The 20,454-nt window shown below is 42.4% G+C and overlaps 2 protein-coding genes across 2 annotated transcripts; one reads left to right on the top strand and one right to left on the bottom strand.

Moving 5' to 3' along the window:
* Positions 1-2,846: 2,846 nt before the first annotated feature.
* Positions 2,847-8,670, bottom strand: LOC119746022 (methyltransferase-like protein 27). Its single transcript, XM_038222778.1, has 5 exons — positions 8,445-8,670; positions 7,612-7,734; positions 7,207-7,345; positions 5,059-5,151; positions 2,847-4,420 (listed from the first exon to the last, which is right to left on the bottom strand). Exons 1-5 carry the CDS (start codon positions 8,541-8,543, stop codon positions 4,209-4,211), a joined length of 666 nt encoding a protein of 221 aa, XP_038078706.1. The 5' UTR covers positions 8,544-8,670; the 3' UTR covers positions 2,847-4,208.
* A 5,429-nt stretch (positions 8,671-14,099) lies between these two features.
* On the top strand, positions 14,100-15,563 carry LOC119745181. Its single transcript, XM_038221404.1, has one exon. It carries the CDS (start codon positions 14,100-14,102, stop codon positions 15,561-15,563), a length of 1,464 nt encoding a protein of 487 aa, XP_038077332.1.
* The last annotated feature ends 4,891 nt before the right edge of the window (positions 15,564-20,454 follow it).

Here is a 20,454-nt window from a genome sequence, read left to right as displayed (position 1 = left end):
TCTGCCGAACAACATTTCTCCACCTGTCATGAAGATAGAATGGTAGTTTACCCACCAACTTCCTCATGTTGTCGGGGTACTCGAGGACCTTCACTGCTTGAATGCATTTTACAGCATTTTCACACTCAACCAGCAGAATTGAGAAGTCATCAAGTGCCTTCGGGTTGTCCGGACGAACACATGGCCAATCGAGTGCTTTCTTGATGAAGGAGTGGGCCATGACATGCACGTCTCCATATCTAGATGCCAATGCTTTTAGAGCTGCAGGGTATCCTTGCTCAGCAGGAAGATGGCTGAAACCTGAGACAACTTTATATGCCTCTCCAATAGTGAACTGCTCCAAGTAGCTCATTCGCTCATCGTCATTATCAGTATGTACTGCCACTTTAGTGTTGAACTGCCGGATGAATTTCCGGTAGTCGATTGGTTCCCCACTAAACCGCTTGATCTCAGGAGTAGGCCTTTTTAGTTGTCTGACAACTGCAAGAAGAGCGTTGTCACCTGACATGCCAGTTTCACTTCGGTTGCTGTCACAGTGCTTGTCACCTTGAGCTGAAACAGAATGGTCATTATTGACATGCAATGGCACTGGTACACTATGGCATGATGAACTATTACAACTTTGTTTACCATGTACTTGTACACTACTACTTTGGTTATGACTTTCTGGTGTAAAACTATGAGCATTCACATTTAGTGCAGATTGACCACTATTTGTCTGGTCTACCAAGTGTGACTGGTCATTGGGTTGTGCTACAATGGACACAGTTTCATTATTCAACTGCTTAACTGAATTTGAATCTCTAATTGAAACAGCATTTGATTGTAATTCAAAACTGTCCAAAACTCTTTCCTTGGCCTGAACAATGTCCAGTTCTGTGGTCAAATTCAGCTCCTCTTCTTCCAACCTCAATTTCAACTTGGCCATCTCTATCTCTCGTCTCCTCTTGAGTGCCTTCATTCTTGCCTCCAAAGCCGCTTTCTCCTGCTCCGCCTTGAGTCGTGCCAATGATACAGCGCTGGCAATGGAAGCTCTTGAGCCCCTTCCACTGATGCGTGATATGATTGTCAGGTTTTCGCTGTCAGTGGTGCCATGGCGTTGGCGTGGAACTCCGACATCTTGCTCCTTCTGTGACCGGACCGTTTCCCAGTTGGAGTAATACACCTTGAAGTTCTTCAGGTAGGTATCTCTACTGTCCCAACTGTTGTCCAGATACTCCTGTAATTCTTCCTTGGACAGCAAAGTACAGTACTCGCTGTTCTCTTTGAGCAAGTCCTCGTAAGTTGACATCCATTCCTTATATTCAGCGCGTACTTCACCTTGGTCATGCTTTTCATTCATGAGAAGTTCAAGCCTTTCAGTTTTCGACTTTATTTGCCTGAACAGCTGTGACACGCGCTTTGCTTTCATGTCCTTTTGGTAGGCAAGTCCCTTTTCTGTGTGCATTCTTGCCCTCGATGATTCATGTAAAGCAGTATCTTCACTGTCCATGTCAACTTTCTCATGGTCATGACATGTAGCTCCTTGCGTGGTAAGGTCTTCTGCCCCTTTATCCATCCTGGTAGTAAACGTCAATGATGAATCTGCCAAAGATTACTGACGAAAATATGCTGTGCGCAGATCCAGAAGATTTTATTGTCTTGTACAACTTCTGACAGTTTTGGTAGTCGTACACTTGTCAGGCTCAGGTATAGGCACAGATTGACTACAATAAATAAAATGGAAAATAAAATGTATGTGTTACAAGAAATTACATGTATCAAGAGTTTGTGTAACCTAATTAACAGAATCAGCTCAAATTACATATCACCTACATGTACATGTACTCTAAATACTTGCACACAAATGTCCAAACTAAAGGCTAAATACACGTACACATGTGTGTAGGCCCCTACAATGTACAAGGACAGATGAGTTTATCTAAATGCAAGAAGGGTTTATGTACACCCTGTATGATACTTGTACATGTGCTTAATAACAAGATCCAAAATAGCATGCGTTGAAAATACATGTACATTTGTACAACTGTTAGGCTTACAAAATATCCCTAAATATCACATTAATCACTGAATCATTGATATAAATTATTTAAGAGTAACCAACCGTTTAATAAACCTTGGCCAGTTAATGCTTTGGGCGAAGAATTACACAAGTTGCAAAGTCTATCGTAATTGACTGCGCGATAGTCGTAGCCTTGTTGCCATTTTGTGATTGGACAATTAACGACGTTGATGCACATGTACGCAAGTACGACGTACGGTACCATGTACACTACGGGCGCCGCATGTACATGTTCATCGTACAAGATGAACGTTTGAGGCTACACAACACTGTATCCACGTGAACACAATCTTTCCATGTCTGTAGACTAAGGAGGTGTATTTGTATACATAGTCTGTGGTCAAGCCGTGCACTGTCTACTCGCAAGTGACCTTGTTTGTGCACGTGTATATGGTGGGTCCCCGGATGGGCAGAAATTGCATCGGTCCTTAGCCCAGGTTGTCATGCTCAGATATGCCTGACCCGGGGTCACACACTAAAGGTGACTGCATATATCCGTAGAGGGTGTCTCTTGCTAGGATTAGATGGAAGATCACCAGAATTGGTTTGAATTTTTTTTTTTAATTAAGGTAATTAACCAAATTGGGTCCCCAAAAGGGCTAGATTCTGCGCCGGAGGGTTAAAAGTTCTGTGATGGAGTGAAGTCTGGCGCGTTGAAGACGGGATTAGACACACGCCACATGGGCGGTCCTCAGAGAGGCGCTATCACGATCCATTCACGTGTTGGATGGTTATCTGAGTGACCTCGTTCCCAGCCGCCAGACATTACAAGACCCTGGGAGGGTAATGTGCATATCGTATATGCTTGGTCATTTTATTTCCATCCAATGTTTATCATACGTGTTTTGACGTTCAATATGTGAAGTAATTATCATGTACAATCCTTCTCAAAACAATTTTCCCTTTTCCAGTTTGCTTAAAATGTCCACATAGGACAATAATACTCTGTTGGATGCTAGCCGCAGAAGAAAGTATTACGTCGTGATGCATTGCTATTATATATATATATTATGATATTTTTGTCAGTAACAAAACAAATGTACAGTAATTCATCAAAGTTTAACACTCAGTTGTATTAGATAAAACATCTGTCAAAAAAGTTAACAAGTTTAAATTTTTGGGTGTTTTTATTGATGATGAATTGACTTGGAAGCTTCACATTGATGACATATTGTGAGTAAAAGTCTCCAGAAGTGTGGGAGTGATCAGTAGACTGAAACATATTGTTCCTCTTGAATTCCTTTAGACTTCATTAGTGTAGGTCCTTTACACTTCATAGGCCTATTTCCTTATTTTTCTTATTGCAACTTGTAATTGTTCTGCCATTTTTTTTTCAAATAATAACAAATTCATAATTTAAGGGTCACAGTCAACCGATTTTACAAAAGTACTTAAATATTGTTAACATTAACAGATACCAACAAGTTTTATTTGTATATAGGTTTTTAAATAATTTACTGCCACACTCCTACAGCCAAATGTTTATAATTGGAATTTACATAATTATAATACTGGAGCATATCTAACTTATGTTTCCGTATACAATGGAACATAGAACATCTGCCTTTCAAAATAATATTAAATTCTTTGGACCTAAAATATGGAATACTTTACCGCTTTCTCTCAAAGGATCAAGTTCAGACACTACTTTTAAACGTAAACTAAAGTTATACCTTCTGAAAATATTATACCTTCTATTTGATCTAATCCTAGTTAACTCATCTTCTGTCGATTTTCCATCCTCATTGCCCGAATTTCACATTGCATATTCCATTCCCGTATTTATAACTTGTACATACACTGAATAACTTGTGTTTCTAAATGTTGACTTGTTTTTGTTTTTGTATTTTATTATGTGTTTAGGTTTTGTCTCCTCTTCTTGACTTGAACTTCTTATCTGTATTCTTTTTTATCGTTTGTGATTTACCATTGAGAGGAAAAAATTATTACCAAATGAAAAGAAAATGAAATTGAAAACAAAATGTACAAAAAAATGACATTCATTTCTTGGTTATTTAGGCTTACTAAGTGAAACGCTGAATTCCTGACAAGAGATTAGGACGGACCACTTTGTGACTCTCCATTTTCTATTCTTTCTATTTTTTTTTGAACCGTTACTTTCCCGTAAAAGAACTAGACCATCTATTTAGGGTAGGCCTAAAGATCTTTTTTGGTTTTTAAGGCGGATGGTGAACATATCGGCCAGGTATCCACTGTGATAAGGTATAGCCGTCTTGTCGATCAATTCCCAAGTTCCTTTGTCGAGAAGTTCTTGGATGCCATTCCCAATGACCAGTCTGTGGTCGGGTAAACCATCGTCATATTCCACTCTGCTCAGAGTGAACACCATGAAACCACCTGTCATCAAAACAAAATCCAGCTGAGTCTACAGTCAATACAAATGCAAGGTTTGTATTAATTATACCTGTATAGAAAATGTGCTTGGATCTTCATTTGCGGCGATCGATGTGTCGTAACATGACGCTTTCTGAATAATTCAACAGACCTTATGCGCTGCAGGTATCTCAAAGGTTCTTCTTTGTTAATCTAACCACACAGGTCAATGGACTAGACCATTTCATACAATGAGGGAGTGGAGAGGTTAATAGACCGACACAGGCATATACATGTAGATTGTAGACTACAAAATGTTTGAGTTTAAGGAATTTGTTTTATTGAATAAAATAACGATATAAGGCCAAAAAAAAAAGTTCGGTCTCTGGTCAGACCAAAGTTCCGGAATTGATGCGGCGACGCGGTTTTTTTTTTTTTGGGGGGGGGCCTTTTTTTCCAGCTTGGATTGTACAGACAAGACTAATTTGTATCTAGTAACAATGAATGCACAATAGGTTTACCCATGCCCGTCCTTGCGCTACAAACCCATTGCCTCCTGACTCCTCCTTAACACATTAAGGTCTATAGTGACCGGTACAGCCGAAACTCATGTGTAAAGTCTCTGCTCAATACGCCACTGCAAGTTTAAAACGTTCGTATACCTTGTTTGACTATTCGGTTCCATTCAGGAAATGCCGTCTGTGTGATATGGTTCATCGATAGAGCGCCAACACAAATAAGAGCGCTGCAGGAATCTGAAAAAGAAGCACGTTATGAAGATGAATCTCGTTCGTTACAAAAACAAACAAACACCCCAACAGACAAAAACAAAATACGAATATTTTCGAGTTCAAGGTAACTTTGGTAAAAACCTTTATTCACTGGAATACATTATCTTATAGGCGTCGCCAGGATGGGGTATAGGGGAGGGGCGCTTGCCACCCCCTGGAAAAGAAAAAAAAAGAGAGAGAAAAAGAAGAAGGGAATAAAGAAGAAGACGAGTTGCGAAATCGAATTGCTATTAATTTAAATCTTAAAATTAATGTGGCCTGACGTTGCGAACTTAGCAAGTTCTTCTTCAGAGGCTAAAACAGAAATGACAGAGGTACATACATTAACATGGGGGTGCACACAAACATGCAGGGCTGAAAGATAACACAAAAGGAGGATTAGGTGTGAACGGGTTCTGGCGGTGGCGTGGTAAATGGGGACCTAGGACGTCTGAAACGTCTGTGTTTGCGTTGCTGTTGCTTGGCAAGCAGGCCACCAATCTTCTTGTTTCTCCTGTTGAGTAGGACAGAGTCAAGGTTAGACAAACCCCTTTCAATCTCATCATGGAAATTCCTGTACGTGGAGTCAGAACAACTGGATTTGAGTTGGGAGTCAAGGTGGGAAATATTCTGATGGAGGTCCTCACGTGTAAATTGACACTGCTGAGAGAGAATATTGATGAGTTTAATAGAGGCACCATGTATAACTTGATCCCATCTCCTTTGAAGGTGTGGTGGGAGGTTTCCTAAGCAGGGAGTGTGAGACAGTTGCAAACCTTTGGGGGTAAATCGAGAGCGGGAGTAAAAAACTGTAGTTATCCTGATGGTAGGAAAAGCGTAAGGCCTTTTCCTTTGCCTTTCTAAGCTGTTGGAAAGTGCAAATGGTGTCACTCATATCTGTAGAAAGGGAGAGAATAAATGGTTAATACAATAAATCAGTGGAGGAAAGCTAAGATGAAAAGTACAAGTCAAATGGAGTTGCTCATGCCTTTTGGAGGGATAGAGCAAAACAAAATTGTAGGTACCTGTAGTGTGGAGAGAACAGTTTGATTAGTACATGGTATAAAACGATCAAAAGAAGGAACAAAACAAAAACACAATGAAACTTACATGTCAGCAGGGAGGATCACCACGAAGGGATACTGCAACAGAGAAGTTGAACATGAAAAAAAGTAAAACTGCTGCAAACTGCTTACTGACTGGATGGACCTGAAATATATAAATCTTAAAATTAATGTGGCCTGACGTTGCGAACTTAGCAAGTTCTTCTTCAGAGGCTAAAACAGAAATGACAGAGGTACATACATTAACATGGGGGTGCACACAAACATGCAGGGCTGAAAGAAGAAACACAAAAGGAGGATTAGGTGTGAAAGGTGTGGAAAGATGCAGGGGAGGGTGGATGAGAGAACAAAGAAACAAAGGGAGATGGCAAACCACAAGGGGTCTTGTGTAAACAGGGGAGGGACCAGAAAGGGGAAGGATCAAAGGTCACAGGGAGTGGGAACGGACAAAAGAGTGTGAGAGTGAAGGGATGATGTGGGGGGGGGGGAACAGTATTGAGATGGAAAGGGATGAAAGATGGGGGAAGATGGGTAAACACAAACAAGGAAGACCAGACAATGGAGGAAGAAAAGGATTAATCATTTCCAAGTTGGATGTTGAGACCATGTGGTTGAATAGTTCGAAGACGATTCATCCACACTATTAATTTAATGCACATTTAACAACATGGCGGTCCGCAGTGGTGTCAATGGGGATGGGGTGCGCAAATGCTCCCCCCCCCCCTGCCAACCCTCGAAACATTTTGGGAAATAATGTGATTTGCCTCCTCTAGAACTATTCAGACATATCGCCATTGGCGTTTCCCGCTCATATTTTTTTTTTAAATGTTGCATTTCCCCCCCAAAATAATAAATGTCTTTCGTTGAAAACTTTAAGATTAATTTGCCTATAGTGGTCAATAACACAACAAAGAAACTATTGCTAGAGAGGACGAATACCAAATTTTTGAGTGATACATAAAACTTGTTTGTTTACCGTCTTTAATTTCCTCGATTTTGTTTTCGTCAAATTTATTACAAATGAGCCGCTTGTAGACTCCTTTCGAGGCGCTGATGTCCAAACTCTGCTGGGAATAGTCCACGGCATCGATAGTCTTGAAACCGATGTTTTTTAACTAGCCGGTGTGAAAAGAATAAGAATAGAGGACGGTCTTCAAAGCAAATTCTCCTTATGACTTAATTTTCATAAATTTAAAGTTATACGAGATCATTAAAAAAAAACCGTGAAGAATCATGGAGCAGTGAAATTTCATTGGAAAGACAGGGAAGCTTAATTTTTTAACGCCTCTTTTCAGTCAAAAATTATATATTGTCATTTTTTCCGTAGCCCCAACATGAAAAGAACTAAAATGAGACCAAAATGTTCCGTGGCATATAATACCTCTTCGCCCACTATACCGGTGCCGGCAGCACAGTCGACGATGAGGGCGCTCTTATCTGACAGCACTTTACCAAGAGCTTCTGCGCATACGCGAGGCGCCTCATAGCCTGAAGATTTCACATCCTGCGAGAGAAGAAGTTACGTGAGGTTTAAAAGAATGGTGTTTAAAAGATTTGTCGCACCTTGCCGCAAATCATTTTTAAAGGTCGGGGTACAGAGGCGAAACGCAACACTGCAACGCAACACAACGCAGACTAGTCTATATACTACCGCATGTTATTGTACGCGGATGGGATTGGTGCCAGACTTATGTAGTCTGGCACGCGGTAACAGTAATAATGCTTGCACATGTATGCATTCGTTTCACGGAACCCACTGCGGCAGAATCTCGAGGGTTTGATACGGTAAAAAAATTAAAATTAATTAGAATAGAAAACACATCAAAATGGGCGGCCTCGAGCCGGCCTCGACCGATTCGCCGAGGCCGAGGCCATGAAAATCGGCCTCGAGGCCGAAGCCGGTATCGGTGTTTAACTCCCGCACCGCCCTCCCTCGAGCCGGCCTCGACCGATTCGCCGAGGCCGAGGCCGAGGCCATGAAAATCGGCCTCGAGGCCGAAGCCGGTATCGGTGTTTAACTCCCGCACCGCCCTCCCCCCCCCCCCCCCCCCCCGAAAAAAACCCATCACTCATAAATAAAAATAGAGAAAAAAGAGGACCGAATTTAATGTTTAAAGTTTTAACATGAATTAACAGTACAAATTGCCACGAGTGGACCCCGGGGCCTAATACACGCGACTAGCTGTAAGTCAATAATTGTAATTTCATACTGACCGCATCGTAGGAATCTGCCCAATCCGCGTAATAGTCCAGCATTTGGTCGTGATTCAGCATATGAGTCTTGTGAATTATCTGGCTGGTGGTCGAAGCCATTGTATTTTTTTATGCATAGAAACAAACTCAGTCTTTCAGTGTTGGAGTAAAGTCAGGTAAACGGGGATTTGACGTACACGTCGCGCCGCAAGGGAAGTCCGAGTGTACCCGTTATCCACGTAGCAAAGTCCTGTATAACGATTATAACTGTATAGAGCGGCCGAGTTGCGAAAGCCCAAAAGCGACTGGAGCAAAGATCAAGTCAGCAGCACGAGTGGCCTTTTCGAACTTGATTTTGTTGAATTATTATTACATTGTTGTTATGCAAATAAGAAGAGTGCTGAAAGGTTAACTAATCACAACGCGGATTTTGCCTAGTCGCTTCCATTTGTGAAAGAAGGGTGAGTAAGGAAAACGTAAGAGCAAATAACTGTAAGTTCAGATGAAAAATAAGTTCATACACTCAAATAATTTCTTGAAATACTTTTATAAGTAAAATCAAAATAAGATAATGTAAGAACAATTACGCGGTCACGCGCGATCTCGTGGAAAACTAGACTCGCATTTTTTGTTTTAAAATTTTGTGCAAGCATACGGGAGCGTCGACGCGTCCAGGTAGTAGCCACGCACGCACTAAAAGGCTGATGATTGGTTGGAATTTTGCTACAATTTTGGGGTAGCAAAAATCGGGATTATAAAGAAAAACATAAGAAACTAGACATATGTTTGTGGACAAACATAGGGCTGTTTCGGTAGCTTTTTGTGACATGTGACATGTGTTCCATCAACGAAGGATGTGTAGTTCTGTTTATAATAAATGGTGGCATATAAATGTAATATGTGATTCCATTCGAATAGGGCTTTGAATTATGACGTCACATGTCAAGTGATGACGTCATGATGACGTCACATAAAGTTTCATCTATTACTATAATATTGTGGTAAAGAACAACTTAGCCAGAGCAAACATCGTTGAAAGCAAGTTCGGGTCTTTCACCAATTTTAAATTACAAAGCACTTCCGGTTTCAACCAGAAGAAAGGGTCACGTGATTTATTTGCACATATTTAAAAAATGAAGACCCTCGATAATACTTTCAATTCCCGCAAAAATCATGTTCAGGTCTCGACCACCTAATTTTTTTTCTACCTATAACACATCCCGGTCTAGCCACATACCAAGTTTCAACCCAATCAGACTTACAGTTCTGTAGATATAGGACTTTATAATATGCACGTAAATTTTCAAAAATCAATAAAAAAAATTAGGTGATGACGTCATCATGACATCATGACGTCATGACGGCATAATTTTTGTATGAGGCTGTAACATTGATGACGATTCTAGATCGCCAAGTTATAGAAATGGTGGCTTGAAATCGTGTACAAAGTCAATGGGCTAACACGTGTACAAAGTGAACGGGCTAAAAAATTTCCCACTGCAGAAAAATTGCACCTTTAAATTTGTACCTTGCCTTTGAACTGAACCATTTTCATGAAATATTACTTGATATTCTGACCCTTAGGAATATGTTCAATCAAATGACAGCGCGAAAAAAAAAATGATTTCTCTTTCCTTCTCATAGTAATTCTCGGCTGAAGTTCAGAACTACTCAGTAAGATATCAGTGTTGTATAGGAAAAGACTTGTGGAAAATCCCACTGCAGAAAAACTGCACCTTTAAATAAGTAACATAGGGCTTTTCGGCATCATAATTTTTTATTATACGTCCCTGACTATGCGCATGCACGAACATAAAATCTGTCAAAGTTAGCCGAAAATCGGCTAAAACGGTCACTGTGATATGATGTGGACAGGATTTGACCTCGGCAACACGTGCTCTGCAAGCTGACTGACGTTACATGTACGATGTACATGTACAGTATGTGCGTAACGTACGTGTATGTACATATAGACGTTCTGTGCATGTTTTAGAGCAGATGTATTGTCAACCTGAAGTTTTAAGCGTGCGCAGGGCATGTCCGAGTTCGCTTATTGCCTTGAAGCTTTAAAATGTTTTAGACCTACCCTTAAATCGACAATTAAAGTAAAAACTAACATAAAAACTGCCATGGTTGATTTTTCAGGAATTTTCAAATGAAAAAGGGTCGTTTTATTATAACTTCCGGTCTGATGACGTCATTCGCCTAAAACTTTGCACACGTCTTAAGTGGGTCAAGGTCATCATGTACACCAATATTTAGGCGATTCCGACAAACTTCGCCACAGACATCTATTCAAAATACATTTTTGCAAATGTTCAACCTGTCGCTAGAGGGCGCTCGAAGATTGCATGACGTCATTGATAAATGATTTGAAGAATACTTTTAGCCAAGAGACTAACACCGTTAAAAGCAAGTTCATATCTATTACCATTTTTTAAAAATAAGCCACTTCCGGTTTTGGCCTTTTTCGACCGGAAGCAAGGGTCACGTGATTTCACGCACACTGAATGAAATAAAGACCTCAATCTACTCTACCACTTGCCGGTAACAGAATGCTGCGGACGCAAACGGTAGATTTCTTATGCATTTTTAAATATTAAAAGTGTCACAATTTAATTGCCTATAAATACACACCGGATGACGTCATCATGACGTCATCATTACACAATGTTGTTTGAATTAGGGTCTTTGCTTGGACAAAGATTGGTGCTAATGAATTAATTGAACAATTGTTCACTCATATAGCAGCATATTTCATTTGTTTGTAATAAAACTGGAAAAATGGTTTAAAATGGGATTGAAATACCTGGACATACATGTACGTGGTGTATACAGTAATTTGCGGGATCATGAATATGTATGTCGCGGTTCAAAGTTTACGGGCTTTGATTGGATATCGTGTAATATATGCGCATCAGAAATTCTCGGCCGATTTCGGTCGAAACTATAAAGAAACACATAAGGAATTCGCCATGGTTGCGTCAAGGCTATCTTACGCCTCGACTTACTGTACGGCTGTTTGCGGAAGTGTGTGTGGGCGTACGTTCATGCACACAAAGCACACGCAAGGGTCGTTGAGGCTAACGGTATAGTACAACTAGTGATTGTGTCGCGGCGCGCGCGGTGTGCGGTAGCGGGAACAAGCGCAAGCTCGTATGGGAACCAGCTGATAGCCTTGGTCAAGGCTAATACGTTAGTGAAAGGATTTCCCAAGCCGCACATTATACCCGTGCCTGTCTGCACTCTATCATTATAGCCTTTTGCAGTCGAATGGGTGAATCGAGCTACGTCATAGTTCCTCTATTGTTGGTGTACCCTAACGTGGCGCGCCCCCTAACGTGGCGCACTTTGATTTTTCTCCTCTCTTGACGAAATGAACAATCCATTTTTCTTACAATTAACACTTAATAAAGGTCACACAATCCTTCGCAAATATACATACTAGATTCAAATTTCTGACGTCACGATTGGGCGTAGAAGGTCAAAGGTTACACAGAAAGCCAGACGATCCCATAGCAAAAAGTATCAAGATGCCGTCGACGTCCAGAAACAATGGCCAAAAAAAGGTAACAAGCAGACGTTTCCTTTTAATTCAAGATTCAAAAACAATTAAACTAATTAAAAAGTAATATTATTCGTCAACGTTATCAGTATTAATGAAAAGTGAGCAGAATAATCCGAAGTTTACTGGAAATTTACCGGAACGTAAAAATAGTGTCGTCTGCTCTAGGTTGGCATGACGTCATGTACGGTAGCCTGTAATAGACATATAAAGTGAATACAATTAGGCCTAGTTTTTATGTGGCTTGGCATCACTGGTACCGTGCGGGTGCACTTTTGATTAGATATTATAATCGAGTAAAATGTAGCGGATATGCAAAACGTAGAGGTAATTGACATTATATGAATATTGTTGAAATTGTTAGTATTGTGACGTCACGCCCTTAGCGTGGAGCGGTGCTCGAAAGAGGGCGCCCTCTCCACAGGCGTGGCGCGGACGGCACGTACCGGAAAGTCCCTGAGCGGCTGGAGACGAGTCCGTTGGGATGGAAATATACCGTCCCGGTCGGAAAGCTAGTTGTTTTTATGTGACTGGGCAGCGCGCTTTAATCTGATTGGCCTAATCCTTAACGACGTAACTGAGAGGGAGAACCAATGAACAGCCTTGTGACACCAGTTTCATTTACCAAGAAATAATAACCACTGTTTTATTCACTTTCCTCTTGGAATCACAAAAAGGCCCACTCCGATCCAAGAATTGAACAGTAAGAGATCAACAGAGGGCGCTGTGAAATGCAACACTTATATACAGGGGGGTGCAATGAACTACGGGGTAAAAGCAGTGTACGATAATCCAGTGAGGGGGGAGTTCCAAGTTCCTTCGCAAGCGCAATATGCGTGAGACTAATGCAAGTCTAGGGCCAAATATTACGCAAGTCCCTATAAGGGACGACTCGAACCGCACCACAATCAGGCCCCTTAACTTACCCGCTCACATCCACAGCGCGCAGTATTAGCAATGTACCTATTGTTTCCTATTAGCCTAGCGCACGCAGGTCCGTATAGGCAGACCGTGCCGGAGTCAGTTATCTCGATCGAACGCACCACCAGCCCCTACTCGCGGAGCCAAGATCACAACGAAACCACGCCCCCAAGAAGGGACAATTGATCCCGCAGCAACCCAGCACCAGCTCGAGGAACCGTAACCGACTCGTCACAATACCGCCCAACAGCCCTACCACCTAAGTACAGGAGGTATAATGCCTTACCACACGCCCGCAAGTGCCGGCGTTTCGAACCAGAAATCAGGTCCCCCGATTTCGCTTTTCTGCGCGCCTTATATAGCCTACCGAGCCGGCCGCTGGCCCATATGCGCCTGCGCGCGCGTGCTGCACGTCACTGAGCGGTGACCCCACTGCCCAATGGCGAACGCGCGAGGCGGAGCCTAAGCGCTGCGCGCGCCTAGTCCACTGCTATGCACTAAAAGTATATGCGCTAATTTTAGCTACAGCGCTCCACGCAAAAGCGCCCTCTGTCACGTTACAGTATTTAAAACGTCTAGGATGCCTTTTAAATATCGTGTCAGAAATAAATTTATTATTGAAACATAACTGCTGATTTTTCTATTCTCTTAACTTTCTATTCTCTCTTGAGCTAGAGTTGTATATTTAATCATGTATTAAATCTTAAAATAAAAAAACTTGTAGTATATCGGGTTTTTTTTATTTATTCATTTTTGTAGAGAGATCTTCGGCAGAATTCCATGCTTGCTGCCGTTCATTCTTTGGAAGTCGAGCGAAAAGATTCCTATCGACTGACGGCCAAAAAATTCAATTTGCCTGAGTCCACGCTGAGACGATGGGCAACAAATGGAGTACCTGCCGGGAAACCACAAGGTGGACGTACAACGTTCTTCAAAGAATATGAAGAAAAGAAGCTGGCAGAACACATTTCATATGTGGGGCAAATGGGGTACTCCTATCTTGGAAGTCAAATCCGTGAGATCGCCGGCGAAATGGCCCGGATCTTGTGCAGCGAGGATCAAGAGCGCAAGTGCCGATTCACCGACTTCGTACCAGGACGGAACTGGTACTACGGCTTCCTCAGCTCACAAGATGGAAGAATATCATAAGACCGAGGAGGCCGAGCAGACTGGATCACTTGAGGGCAGAAATGTCCAGGAGATCAATTTTAGAGGCGTACTTTGGGAAACTTCTAGAGGTTCTCGAGAAGTACAACCTGCGTGATTGTCCTGCCCAGATATACAACGTCGATGAAACAGGAATCACGAGAGATCGATATCACAAGCCACCGAAATCTCTGGGGCCGAGCCAAGGAGCATTCAATGCTGTCTCGTGTGGACGGGGTCCAATACACACCATCATAGCCTGTGGGAATGCCATGGGAAATCGGCTCACGCCATACATCATCTTCAAGGGGGCAAGGGTTCGACAAGAGTGGACGGAGGGGACTTTGTCAGGGACAGGTTATAATGCCACAAAGACCGGCTGGAGCAACAGTGCTACCTTTCTCCAATGGTTCAAGGGTCACTTCCTACCACAAGTTGGGTCAGTTAGGCCGCTGCTACTGCTGTATGATGGCCATTCTACCCACATCAGCGTGCAGATAATTGAAGAGGCCCGGTTGGAAGGAGTGCACTTATTCGTCATACCTCCACACACGTCCCACATCCTACAACCCCTTGACGTGGGCTGCTTTGCTCCTTTTAAGGCCACCTACAACAGAGCAGTTCACAATTGGCTCCACAAGTACAAGAACACAGGTCGCATTCTGGTCGAAGAAGACATCGCCTCGCTGGCATGCAAAGCTTACATGATGGGAATTAGCAGTGACAGTTTAGTATCATCCTTCAGATGCACTGGAATTTGCCCATTCAACCCTGACGTCGTGCTAAGCAAGCTCCCTGAGCAACCGGAGAGGGGCAGTTCTTCCATCGATGGTCTATTCGCCCCTATCGAGAAGTTCCCATCAACTCCAGAAGTGTTCGCCAGGCGACCAAAAGCAATCAGAAGTGCCCGAATGCTGACGGAGGAAGACGAATACCTCAAGGTTAAAAGTAAACAAGGAGGCCGCAAATCGAAGGAGCCGACTCCGCAAGCAGCAGACCTAGCACTAGCAGCAGACCTCTTGGCACCAGCAGCAGACCACTTGGCACCAGCAGCAGACCACTTGGCAGCATCGTACGACGAGTCACCACCGATGTCCCCCATGCCTCCGCCATTGTCGCCGCTAATCACACCGTCAATGCCCATACCGACTATAGCGTCATCCGCCACGGAAGCACCCAAGTCCCCGCCGCTGCGGGCCACGTGCACGGTGTCACTGCTGCAGTCGCAAGAGCCATCTACCAGCAGATGCTGCCGGAAGGCTTCTTCTCCCGACCCATCATCAGATGATGTGAGCGATGAGGACGACAACTGTGTTGTTTGCAACAGAAGATGGCCGAAAAATGTCAAGAAAACTGGAGGTCCAAAGATAATACTTTGGGCCCGATGCGACAAGTGCTACAGCTGGGTTCACCTGAAGTACTGTTGCAACAGAGTGACGGAACCAACGATCGAAGAAGAATTTCTGTGTCCAATTTGCAGCGTTGGAACGAGGAAAAGGGAACTATAAATAACATGCACACGGTCACAAATATACGAACATTATGTTTTAATAACTGCAGCGTACGTGGGGATATGTATTATTTTTTTTTTACTTTCCAGTATCGGTGGCAGAGTTAACCTGTTAACTTTCATAGGCCTAACTGTTTGTTAACCTGTCAACTTTTGTAACTGTTTTTCTTTATTCGATTTTGGTAGCTGGCAAAAGTGTTTTGTTTGTCTGTATTGTCATTTGTTGGTATTGTAGGCCCTACTTCTTAAAAAAAAAAAAACCATTTATTCAAGTTACTGGATATTTTTATTTTTATTTTTCTTACAATATTGGACGAGCGTACGTTTTTGTAACTGTTTATTTTTTTCTAAAAATCAATGTGGCCTGACGTTGCAAGTTCTTTTACAGAGGCTGAAACAGAAATGACCATGTTTATTTTTTTATTTAGGGGTCATGTCTTTTTGCATTGCCATATTTTCTGATTTCGAGGTTCAAGAGATTTGCTTTACTTTTCAACTGTTTTTAATGTTGTAGCCGTTAGTAAACTTGTAAACACCTAAAGATCCATATTGTTTCCTGCATAACATAAAATGCAATAAAATGAAACTTTTTTTTCACGGCAAATTGTCGTCAGGGCAAATGATCGTCATAGGCCACCGTAGCATGGTACCAAACCATTTCAGCCAATCAGCGGCGTGCACCACGTTAGGGGACAGTTCGACAGTTTTGCGTAAGTAACTTCTTGACAATTCTGTCGTACTCTCTGAATTTTTTTGTCATTTGTACTAAACCAAAATGAATGACAGATAGTTTTTGTGGAGGGTGTTCAATCCGGCACAAACGTGTGTAAGTCTGAACAGAATCGGCTCTTGGATTTTGAAGCAATTTGAACGGATGTCCAGTGAGTTGTCGAAGTGCGCCACGTTAGAGTACACCACCATATACGGATACCGGATACCACGTACGTGTGCTCGTACCCGTATCCGGTATCCGTATATGGTGGTGTACTCTAACGTGGCGCACTTCGACAACTCACTGGACATCCGTTCAAATTGCTTCAAAATCCAAGAGCCGATTCTGTTCAGACTTACACACGTTTGTGCCGGATTGAACACCCAATGCGGCCACAAACAACGCGACGATTGTATAGCGGGGAAATTTTAAAAACACCGCGGACAATTCGTCGTCGTTTATACGAACCGGCAATATAGGCAAATTGCATGATTTTTTCGATTTTCTAATTTTTACATATTACTAACTTACTTATTAAAATCTACCTTCACGTGAAATTTCAACCCTGAAAACGCGCTAGATTCTAAGATCCAAACAATCTTGAAAATATCTTGTGACCGAAATATAGTCAAAGCGTTAAAACTCGGTGTGTACGAAGCGACACAACAATACGCGGTCAGTTCGTAAAACCCGCCCATACAATGATTCCTGTCGGGAGCGCGCTGAACGCGCTTGCCCCGAACTGACGCAGTTCAATGCTATGTAACGAAGCTGTATAAGGGACGTATAGTGAAAAAAACAAACATTATCTCTCCCATGGCCGTAGGCAGGATTTTTTTCGAGAGAGGGCAAAGCAAATTTGCTCAGGCTCCCTATAACCCTGTACTTTTTCAACATATTCTTTTCGAAGGAGGCAGCGGCAATATATTTGCCACCCCCCCCCCCTTAAATAAACAGCAATATAACTTCGCGCCTCTTTTTTTTTTCCTTTATAAAATTGTTTCTCTTTTTTTTTTGGCTTTTCGGGGGGGGGGGGGTGGTTGCCATTCACTCTCCCTTCAGCTAACTCATACGTACGACTTGAAAGCCGTACAACTTATATCTCATACGTACGACTTATAATTATGTCATACAGTGTCATACGTACAACTTGTATGTCGTACGTACGACTAACTTGTACATACGCCTAACAAGTCGTACCATGGAACTTAAATATCGTCTGTATGCCTTGGAAATCATGCGTACGACATATAAGTCGTACGTACGACATATGAATTGTAACGCGTACGACTTATATCTCGTCGCACGACATATACTCGTAGGCACGACATATTAGTCATACGTACGACTTATGAATTGTAATTCGTACGTACGACTTATCTCATAGGTACGACTTATAATGGAGGGTACGCATCATTCGGTAATTGGTCGAGAGTCCGTCCAAAATGGGCAAAATATCCTGGTTAGACGGGCTTTACTACTTACGCACCCACCCCTAAATAATCCGCGCCCCCGCAGTCGCACCTCCCTTCACCCCACTGGAAATTTGGCAACCGGAGAAAAACACAGTCGAATGAGTTACCATGATTAGTGGGTTCTATAAAGTGCCTTTTCCCACCATTTTTGTGTATTTTTCAGCAAAACCCTGTTTTTATTGAGTGGCTGCTTATTTATACGTCCTATGGAAAGCGAATAGCCCAAGGTATTGTCTGACTTTTGACCATGACATATCGGTTTTGAAAAGCGCCCCATGGAAAGATGGTGTCCAGCGGGCCCCTAACCCCACGTCGTATAAGAGCTTTGCGCTACTCGCTCGCATTAGTTCTCGGCAAGGAATGTCCCCGGCCCCACATTTTTTAAACGTTACACGCTGTTCACATTACAACGTCAATTTTCCCGCGAACACTACAAACTGTTTTTGTTTTGTTTTGTTTTGTTTGTTGTTGTTGCTTTAGTCGCAGAAACAACTGACAAGCGCAATGAATGAGTGCACCACTATGAGGCCTGCTAGGAGGGCAGGCTTCCCGAAGTCAGACTCTTCCAAGTCTACTACGCGGGGCGCGAATTTTTTTTCCGTAGGCGGGATGCTCCAAAGTCATGCATGATAATTCAGTTTCCGTTGCAAGACACTTAGGTTCTCGTTCTCGTTCTCTTGTTGTCCTTAAAATAAAATTATCTCAATGATAAATTCAGAGAAGAAAAACCAGTCGATGAAAATAGCAGCGACGACGTGGATTCGAACCACGGATCTTTGTATCCATAGCTCATCACGCTATCCACTAGGCTACTGTGCTGTGTGGTAGTTCGACGACGTCCGTTCTTTAAAATGCGTTAAAGGTAATTGGTTGACTTAATAACAACAATTAATGTTCTTGATGTCATTGTTCTGTTTCATGAATAAACATACTGGCCCGATCGAAACTATTGAATTATCGATGACTGTGGAGCATCCCGCCTTTGGAAAAGAAATTTGCACGCGGGGCTTCAGCTCGGATATCGTTCACATTGGCTGGCCATGGTCATGGAGGCGGCCCTCAAGCCTAAGCCTCGACCCTGGGATATTGGTATTTGTTTTTGCTGTAAATGTTTGTCCGGTCATCTGTTTATTGCTTTTAAAAACTAACCCAAAGTTGAAGAGATAATGTAAAATGCTATGCTAGTTATTATATGTGATGAAGATAGTACGTATGCATACGTGTAAACTGCCCTTTAGCCTATAGCTGGCTTGTTGGTAATTGGTAACTGGTAGAGTTGTTATCTCAATCACACGTCCAGTCACAAGAAAAAGGCCTTTACCACAATAGCTTGACAACCGAGACTGGACGACTTGTGACTGACTTGTGTTTGATTTGTGACTAAGTTGTGACTGGCTTGTGTCTGACTTGTGATGACATGTGACTGACTAGTGACTGACTAGTGACTGACTTGTGATTGACTTGTGACCGACTTGTGTCTGGCTTGTGTCTGACTTGTGATTACGTGTGAATGACTAGTGACTGCCTTGTGACTGCCTTGTGACTGACTTGTGACTGACTTGTGTCTGACTTGTGACTGACTTGTGACTGACTTGTGACTGACTTGATTGTAGCTCTGGGCAAAGAGATCGCTACAATTAGAAAAACATGCAAATCTTAAAAATCAAGCCAATTTTTTTTTTTTTAAACCCAAGTGACCCGGGAAAAAAAACCCAAGACAGGTTAAAGAGTAATGCGCCTATTGTTTTCCCCACCCCTCACATCCCGGGCTGCCCCATGCACCCAAGACGTAGGGATTGTCACTTTTGAAGTGACAAAATCCCCACCCCTGGGGCAAAATTTAAGTGACAATCCCCGACCATGTCCCGACAAACGTGGGGCGCACTTGTGATTGCCTTTCCATACGCCAATGTTAACAATGTAATTTGAGTGACCAAAATCCCCACCCTGGGGAATGAAAAACGTGACCAAATCCTGACATCGGACCTGGGGCAGCGCCGGGGGGGGGGGGGCATTTGATAGGCGCATAATTGTCTAACAATTTTTTTTCAATTACACGGAGCAGAATATTTGCCACTGACAAAACAAAGATAATAAAATATTACGACACTGTAACGATTCCTGGGGAATAAATTCATGTACAAATATTTAAAAAGTTTCATGTTATCTGAAAAGAAGCAATCAGTACATAACATGCAGTGCTTATATTGGTGTTGGCGCTCTATCTATGAACCATTTCACACAGTCGGCATTTCCTGAATGGAACCGAATTTTCAAACAAGGTATCCGAATGTTTTAAACTTGGAGTGGCGTATTGAGTAGAAACTTAACACATGAGTTTCGGCTGAGTATACGGGTCATTATAGACCTTATGCGTTAAGGAGGAGTCAGAAGGCAATGCGTTTGTATCGCAAGGATGGGCATGTGTAAACCTATTGTACATTCATTGTAACATGGATCAAAACTAGAAAGCACTCAGAGAGCGCAAACCTCCGCAAAGGCCGAACAATATTATCCGCCGTACGTATTGTCAGTACACCCATACGCGCATATCCACTAGACTTCCATGTTTTACATTGTATATTGCACATTTCAAAATTTCAACATGCAAGATTGCTCATATCCTGAATTTATCGAAAAATAACAATGCTAGCCGCTTTATACCGCGCCGTTATTCAATATCGTGTTATTCAATGTAACAC

Source organism: Patiria miniata, unplaced genomic scaffold, assembly GCF_015706575.1.
Source record: "Patiria miniata isolate m_02_andy unplaced genomic scaffold, ASM1570657v1 HiC_scaffold_7, whole genome shotgun sequence".
Taxonomy (NCBI): Eukaryota; Metazoa; Echinodermata; class Asteroidea; order Valvatida; family Asterinidae; genus Patiria; species Patiria miniata.
The sequence above is the reverse complement of the archived record's forward strand: the minus strand, read 5'-3'. Positions and strand labels throughout refer to the sequence as shown.

Excerpts from the sequence above, each read along its gene's own strand:
- LOC119746022 (XM_038222778.1), bottom strand. The coding sequence starts at position 8,543 with ATGGCTTCGACCACCAGCCAGATAATTCACAAGACTCATATGCTGAAT. Across the intron at positions 7,735-8,444 it reads GGGCAGATTCCTACGATGCG|GATGTGAAATCTTCAGGCTA; the intron begins GTCAGTATGAAA and ends CTTCTCTCGCAG. Across the intron at positions 4,421-5,058 it reads GAACCGAATAGTCAAACAAG|GTGGTTTCATGGTGTTCACT; the intron begins GTATACGAACGT and ends TTTTGATGACAG.
- LOC119745181 (XM_038221404.1), top strand. The coding sequence starts at position 14,100 with ATGTCCAGGAGATCAATTTTAGAGGCGTACTTTGGGAAACTTCTAGAG.